General features: G+C 45.6%; 2 protein-coding genes across 5 annotated transcripts; one reads left to right on the top strand and one right to left on the bottom strand.

The window, feature by feature from the left end:
* The first annotated feature begins 457 nt into the window (after nt 1–457).
* Nucleotides 458–4,091, top strand: LOC136355862 (uncharacterized). 4 transcript variants are annotated; one of them, XR_010740387.1, is made up of 5 exons: nt 458–1,386; nt 2,413–2,585; nt 3,306–3,339; nt 3,608–3,701; nt 3,842–4,091. XR_010740387.1 is itself a non-coding variant. In XM_066309034.1 (4 exons), the coding sequence occupies exons 1-3, from the start codon at nt 473–475 to the stop codon at nt 3,650–3,652; spliced, it is 993 nt and encodes a 330-aa protein (XP_066165131.1). In that variant the 5' UTR covers nt 458–472; the 3' UTR covers nt 3,653–3,701; nt 3,842–4,091. The 4 variants fall into 4 exon arrangements, 2 of the variants coding, with proteins under 2 accessions (XP_066165131.1, XP_066165130.1); XR_010740388.1 differs by lacking the exon at nt 3,842–4,091 and having other exon boundaries at nt 3,306–3,359; nt 3,608–3,816; XM_066309034.1 differs by lacking the exon at nt 2,413–2,585.
* Nucleotides 4,092–4,556: 465 nt separating this feature from the next.
* Nucleotides 4,557–6,875, bottom strand: LOC136351270 (uncharacterized). The gene is made up of 2 exons (XM_066309032.1): nt 5,331–6,875; nt 4,557–4,997 (listed from the first exon to the last, which is right to left on the bottom strand). The coding sequence occupies exons 1-2, from the start codon at nt 6,481–6,483 to the stop codon at nt 4,741–4,743; spliced, it is 1,410 nt and encodes a 469-aa protein (XP_066165129.1). The 5' UTR covers nt 6,484–6,875; the 3' UTR covers nt 4,557–4,740.
* Nucleotides 6,876–7,561: the final 686 nt, after the last annotated feature.

Raw genomic sequence — 7,561 nt, 5'->3', positions numbered from 1 at the left:
GATGTGGACCGTTTTTTATTTGCCGTGGGCCGAGCTTGTGTGCTGTGCGCGCTCAACTCCATTGGATGCTGAACGGATGGTCGAGCGCTACGTCACTATGTCAAAGGATCCGGTTCCGTGATTTGTAGGTCCAGAGATCTCTGCCTCCTGACAAAATCATGTATGCTCAAACTAACGTTTCTGCCTGTAGGCTGTAGAGGTTTCAGCAGCTACCTGCAGGTTCAATGTGAAGAAAAATTCTAGCGTTCAAAATATAGTCCTAACAAAAAGAAAAGGATTAACCAAGCTTTAGATGATTGCTCGGCTGCTTCGGCAAGCAGCAGCCTAATGCCCTTCGTAAATATCCACAGAACACTGTCCAATTCACCATATATGCTCCCACATAATCTATCCTATGGTTCAACAAATTGTTTTACTCATTCATCACGTGACACATCCAACGGTTGAAACCCATCTGAAGAATTTAGATCCAATGTCCCATATCAGCGCGCGTGTCCCACACCTCCCTCTCTGCCGCAATCGCCGCGCCGCCTCCGCATCCGCGCGCCTCTCTCGAGCACCTCCTGATCCAATCCGATACAGACCGGATCGCCTCGCCTACCCCGGCAAATCACCGCGCCCTCCACCCGGATCTCTTCCCTATCCCCTTGCGCGATCTCCTCCTCCGTGGCTTTATCCTATCGCTCCCCTCAAGCTGTTCTGCCGCCGTCGCCGCCCACGGTTTGCCGCCGTCGTCTCAGGCGCAGGGACTTTTGCCCCTGCCGCTCTCGCACCCCCGGCGGCGACCCGTCTCCGGCATGAGGAGGCGGCACAGCGCACCGGGAAGGCCTCGCGGCGGCGCGGCGCGTGGCTGCGGATCCGCTGTGCCGCCGCCGGATCTGGCCCTTTCGTGGCTGGATCTGGCCCGTCACCACCTGATCTGGCCGGTGAGCTGACGGAGCGGTCGACGGCGGCTGGTGGCGTGAGGACGGCGGCGTTTGGCGGGGGAGACGGACGACGGGAGACGCGGGCGACGGCGCGGCTGGCCGGTGAGACGCCGGTGGCAGCGGCTGATGACATCGGCCGAGGAGCTGGCGTGGTTGGCGGTGAGGCTGGCGGCTGGCTGGGCGCCGCCGACGTGCTTGGGCGGCGTTGGGCGAAGAGCCGGGGCGGCCGTGTTGCGGCGGCGTACTTGGTGGTGGCGGCGTCGGTCGAAGCCAGGGCGGTTTTGCTGCGCCGGCGTGCTTGGTGGTGGCTGCGTTCGTCCCCGAACACCCGCTGCTCGACGCCCTCAGTTGCTTCGCCCAGGTCATCGGTTGGTGGTGACGGGCGGCCACGGGACCAACGGGATGACGTCGTGCAGGACATGATCGTGATAGGCAACGGACCGGGCCGCCTTGATTATTGGTACGTGCTTCACGAATTGCTTGATTCTTCCCTGCAGGACTTGATGAATTGCTTGAGTACATTATGCCTGCCAAGTGCTCGACAAAGTGCTAAGTAAGACAGGAGATTAAGCAAATATTTTTTGAACTACTCTCAAGAGTGAATAGTTAATAATCGATATCCTGTAGGCTAATATTTTTTATCAACTGTAATTTGTTTTCAAAATTCTCGGTGGATGTCAAACCTTTATACTCTTCTAATTTCTAAACAGTTGTCGCATACTAGGTGGGTGGGAACCCGATATATCAAAGCAGTTCTAAGATCGATACGCTCCTGACATCAACTCGGCATTATATTTAATATTTCTAACATTCCTTTGTATTCCTTCATGTATAAAATCCTCAGCAGGAGAGTGTATATTTTTTCTGTAATCTGGGAGGGAAGGAATGCTTCCTACTCCACATTTTCGTAAAAAAACTACTTGCACTAAAATTCCTTGGTATAAGACATTTTTTTTCTATTTATACATATTTCCAATCATGTGTTACATAGAAGGCTAAGGGGAAAGAGTTGGCACATGAAGCTATAATGATTTGGCTGTGCAAGTTAAATCCCAATTTTTTCATTCCTGACTCTGAATGTTGATACTGCGATGGAAGATACATGTTCTGCAAGCAGAATCCCACTGTTGCATTTATGCATGGTTAGTTGCATTGCCTGCTATTTTGATGTACACAACTTGATTGCTAAAGTTTGATGAAATGCTCTGTAGTCTTATGGAATTAATACATGATTTTCAGGGCTTTAGTAAAAAATTTGGATCACTAATTTTCCTGATGCTCAGTTTGAGAACATAGTACTGTCCATCTCTAACAATGTACTAAGTGTATTGCCCATATCTGCCTTGATAATTTTTAGTGTAACTTGATCAAACATCTACTGTACTATGCACTTGATAATTTTAATCAGTGCCTTCCTGAGATAGAATTTCAGATATTGTGCAAGGCTTGGATTAACTATATAATATAATTTATGGATATTTGCAAGTTCCTGAGGTCTTCTACTATGCTGAAAAGGCTATGCTTAACCCAATAGCTCCATTGTTTGATCAAGAGGCACAATCTCTAAAGCGACGGTGTGTGAGGGCTTTGTAGCAAATATTTAGTCTATGTGACCATGACAGGGAAGCACACAGTGATGTGGAGCTTAATGACTTTCAGGTTTGCATTCACTAGGCTGTTGTTTTCTGTAGTTAATACTAGGCTAAATAGTGCTTTTTTATTGCCATTCTGTTATTTTCATTCTGATGCCCCGTTCGTTTCTGCTTATAGAAGTGGATTAAAATTTGGATTCTTTTGGCACGCTTTTCAAACTGCTAAACGGTGTATTTCGTGCAAAAACTTTCTATATGAAAGTTGTTCTAAAATATCAGACTAATCCAATTTTCAAATTTGTAATAATTTAAACTCAATTAATCACACGTTATTACCACATCGTTTTGCGTAAAACACTTAATCTACGTCTTCATCTTCTATCTTTAGGAGATTCAAAGAGGGATTATAGGGAAGATTTTGATTGTTTCTTACAGAAATATTCCACATGTAAGATAAGCATGGGCAATATATAAGTATGGATCAATTTGGGAAAACTAGGTTGACATACACCTGCACTCAAATTGGCGGTATTCCAAGGTTAAGGTGCTGATCAGTGGTCGTATCATGAGGTTGAGATACATGTAGTTGTTGCGGTGTATAGTACCATCTCTCCAGTATGTTTATGTGGTAAATGGTCTGTACCATGTCTATTTGCATTTTCTTTTGTCTGACTACGTTCTACTGATTTATGAAATTTGGCAAGTATAATAGGTATCTAAAATAGATTGGGCTTATGAATTGTGTTAGCTAGGTGATTGATCAATACTAAAATGCTCAATTTTGCAGGATCGGGGAGGCTGTGGAATCCTTCACGACAGAGGTCAGTTCTATATTTCTGAGGTGATTCTTGTTACTTGTGCATTATAGGGACAAGTTATGCATTTCTCCATGCTCAAATTTACATATACGCACTGTTGAATGGAATTTAATTCTGGTGTTTCTGTAGCAATGAAGCCTATTTCATACAGCAAATTATTCCTATATATCATGTCCTTGCCGCTCCAGACATATCAGTCTAAAATGTTAAACATAAATTTTCTAAAGAATGTGCTTTTGCTATTTCTGATGACATCATATTTAACTTTCAGGACAAGATGGAAGTGGGGCTGCAGGGATGCCATGCACTTCAATGATGCTGCGGCTTGCTGCTTGCTTGCAATTGTTCTGGAAATAATCTGATAAGTAATGTGAACTAATTGTTTCTACTTGCTAAGTTATACCTGAATGAGCAGAACATTTTGCAGCATGTACATGTTTAATGCCAGATTAATAAAAATGGAGATTGATAACTATACAATTTTGTGTTGTTTTCTTATGCACAGTTGTTTGAATCTTACAATACGATTCATCTCGGAATCTACAGAATCATGTGAAGATTAGCAAGCTGATGGTGGATGCTTCAATATTTGTGTCTACAAAGTTATGGACATATTCAAGGATTTCAATTAGTTAGAAAACATTTAATAGGAATTTACAGGGTTTTATGGTGAATTTACATATATATATATATATACGAGTACAATTCAGTTGTAAACCGATGATCGCAAATAATATCGTCTTTTGGTTGTTTGATTTGCGTTCTTCGTAGCGTTAGCATGGGCAAATTCCTAGTTACTATATAATGGATCAAGATGGTTAGGAATTCAATTGCATCAAATTGACCAAAATTATGACGCAGATAAGAGTATCACACCATCCACAGAGAAGCACTAGGAATTGATATATGTATCAGCAAGCATCTAGCACGTCAAACTGAAAGCACTATAGAATGAGCATGAGCCATCTCCAAAGAAGGTATGCGAGTTTTTGCAAAAGCAGTTAACCCAAGATAAATTCATATTACTTCAGTGCATACATAAGATTGTGAGATCGACAAGCAAAAACATACTGGTGCCGATAAACAGAAGTATTAAAGAACCCAGCTTGCGAACATCGAATGATGGAATTCAGAGTCTGATCTCCCTAACTTGCCTGGCAAAATGATAACAGCTACTCTAAATCAAACACAAAGCAAAACTCAAGGAAGAACGAACGAGATTAGGCAACCAATTTTGATTACTCTGCTCCAATCCAACAGGATTGAGCCACCGCCGCCATCGCCTCCAAGTTGCCAGTTCTTAGTTTCTTCAGTTGGTTACATCGGTTTATATCTGAATCTCACCTACCCACTCATTTCTTTCCTCTCTCACTCGCAACACCACACAGCTGTCTACAGCTCACATTACACGGCCCATTCTGGTCCATAATAGCGAGGATTTGCCTTGATTTGCCTGGCCGGACGCAAAGTCTTGTTGGACTCCCTTGGCTTTATCAGCTTTCCCTGTAGCCCGTCTGATACTCCTCCTTGTGCAGCATCCGTGATCCCTCCTGGTACAGCATCAGTGCTCTTGACACAAAACAAATCTACCTGGCTCCCGGACCACACCATTTGCTTCCGTGATATCTCTCTCTGCATGCTTTCATCAACTTCCTCCAATGCTGGGCAAGAAAACAGTAGACAAGTCAGATGGATGACAATGCTATTGCCATAGCATATTTGCTACAGTAGCAAACAAGACAATGGGTAATAGTAGTAATTCACAACATCAGCATGTATAAAATATAAGAAAACAGTACACAAGTCAGGTGAATGACAATGCTAGTGCCATAACATGTTTGGTACAGTTGCAAACAAGCCAATGAGTAATAAGTGTAGTAATTCACAACATCAGCATGTATAAAATGTGCAATCAAATTAAGATGTTACCAATTTCAGCATGCATGAACTGGAAATTCAAAAGCAGCTGTGTGTATAATCACAAAACTGATTACCTGACTCCATCTCGACCCAGGATTGCACTTTGCCCGCATCCATCTTCCTATTGTCAGGAACAAGGCGCTGACTATCAAGGTGTCTGAAGAATTCACAGCCCAACAAACCAGAAGGAACAATCTTATCTGGGCGCCAGGAAAGAGGGTTGGACACAAGCTTCTTGCTTGTCATGTTGAATCGGCAGACGTGGTGCACCGCAGGGTCCTCCCACCGCATGATTGGCCTGGACAGTATGAAGTAAAGGTCTCCACCATCGCCTTCCTCCATGCTCAGCAGGGGGTACACTGGCTCGGTCTCCGGTAATCCATCCTTCTTGAAGTCATCCAGTTCCCACAGAGTTCCGAAGCGCAGCTCCTCGCCCTTGGTCCACTGCAAGGTACCCATGTCCAGTGTCCACTCCGTCACCGTCTTGTCGTCCTCCGGCACAGAATCATCGAAGGAGATGGAGACAAACTTGATCAAGTCCCCAGTGCTGCAGCCCATGGTTCGGAACATCTCCGCTGGCCCAGTATCGGAGTCATCAAGGGCGTCAGACTTGCACCCAGGGGGCAACTCAATGAAGTCAAAATGGACGAAGAAGCTGTCCAAGAGGTCCTTGATGCGGCAGCACAGGACGCCCTTGGTGAGATCAGCCCAGAAAGCATGGCTACTGGATGTGAACTTGACGTGGTGGCAGAAGGACGCTGGCGTCTCCTTCGAGAAGCGCGGTTTCCTGGTGTGCCACGGTTCACCGGAGGGATTCGGGTACATCTTCTCTCGCGGCGGCGGAGGCGGTGGTGGCGGTGGTGGCGACGTTGAAGGTGACGACGACTTTGGAGGCGTCCACAGGTAGAGCAAGTCAATGCAGGTGGATCGTCCTTCTCTCTTGTAGGGATAGTTCTTGGCAAAGAGGACTAGGGCGTACTCATCACCGTACCGCACAGGGAGAGGGTTCGACGGTAAGTAGATATCGCAGCACCAATTCGGGATGGGGATCATGGACATGGATGCGTGAATGGCATCATAGAGGAGGTAGTGCTTGCTAGATGTGAAGACGAAGGACAGGGAGAGGACCATGAGGTTCTTGTCTGCGACCTCGACGCGGGCAGTGACACCTGAGATCTCGTCGATCTTGTCGAACTCGATGGCGCGAATCGCCAGATCCGGCACCATGAGGCCGGGGGGTGAAGATTCGGCGGCCTTGGAAGCTTGCTTCTTCTTGAGTTCTTCCGCCACGATGAAGTGGATGATATTCTTGTCGGCGCAGACGGCCAACCGAGAGAGAGTCGGGTGCTCCTCGGCGAGGCGCGCATAGAGCTTCACGCTCTCCGCCAACAAGGGGCCGTACCTCCCTCACCCTTGGTACCTCTTCTTCTTCAAGTCGATAGACGCCCACCCTTGTTCCGTTGGACCGATGGAGAACACGTCGGGCACACCTGGATCCAGCAGGACGCACCGAGACGCCGGCGACGCCATCCCTAGGGTTTCGGTGGAAGGGGAGAGGAGGAGAAAAAGGGGACCGGTAAGATTTTGATGGGAGAAGAAGAAGATTTTGATTCGGAAGCGGTGGAGCCGAGGCAAACCCGATCCGACTATAGTACGAGCAAAGAGGAACGAGCGTTGAATCGTTAGATTTGAGGTGTCGCGGATCGTGAGATTGGTGGACGGTGGGATGTGTTGCCTAAACAAACACATAAAGGCGACATCCCCTGAACTTGGTGCACGGCAGACCGCGTAGCCTACCTGGGAACGGCACCATTAGATGCTGGGGCGCGGCCCATATGGCGCGCCGCCTCTTTTTTTTCTTTTCTTTTTTTCAATACTAGAAAAAATGCTTCTACGTTGCAACGGGTGAAGTCTATTTTAATCTTATTATTATTATTGTTATATGGTTTAATAAAGATGAAATTCACTGTGCGAATAACTGCAGCTCATGTATATATCCAACTTTGCATCAGAGTTTTTTTTTTAAACTTATTTCTTATACTAAAAGTGAACGATTTTAAAAACCGACTCAAATAATAATATGTATTTTCAAAAGCAAACGAACTTAAAAATCGACTCATACACGGATGATGTACCAAAATGCCAGTAAAAATATTTTTAATTTTTATAATAGTAGAGATAGAGATATGTATGTAGGTTTCTTATATCTATAACTAATATAAATATTCGTATTTTTACTTTCGTTACATCTATTTTCGTCCCGTTCGTCCACGTACACAATCCGATTCGGTTAGCAATTGGCATG

Source organism: Oryza sativa, chromosome 3 (assembly GCF_034140825.1).
Source record: "Oryza sativa Japonica Group chromosome 3, ASM3414082v1".
NCBI lineage: Eukaryota > Viridiplantae > Streptophyta > Magnoliopsida > Poales > Poaceae > Oryza > Oryza sativa.
Note: the sequence above shows the minus strand (reverse complement) of the source record. Positions and strands in the feature narration are given on the sequence as shown.

Excerpts from the sequence above, each read along its gene's own strand:
- LOC136355862 (XM_066309033.1), top strand. The coding sequence starts at position 473 with ATGTCCCATATCAGCGCGCGTGTCCCACACCTCCCTCTCTGCCGCAAT. Across the intron at positions 1,387-3,305 it reads CCGGGCCGCCTTGATTATTG|GATCGGGGAGGCTGTGGAAT; the intron begins GTACGTGCTTCA and ends TCAATTTTGCAG. Across the intron at positions 3,360-3,607 it reads GTCAGTTCTATATTTCTGAG|GACAAGATGGAAGTGGGGCT; the intron begins GTGATTCTTGTT and ends TTTAACTTTCAG.
- LOC136351270 (XM_066309032.1), bottom strand. The coding sequence starts at position 6,483 with ATGGTGCCGGATCTGGCGATTCGCGCCATCGAGTTCGACAAGATCGAC. Across the intron at positions 4,998-5,330 it reads CTGGGTCGAGATGGAGTCAG|CATTGGAGGAAGTTGATGAA; the intron begins GTAATCAGTTTT and ends TTTCTTGCCCAG.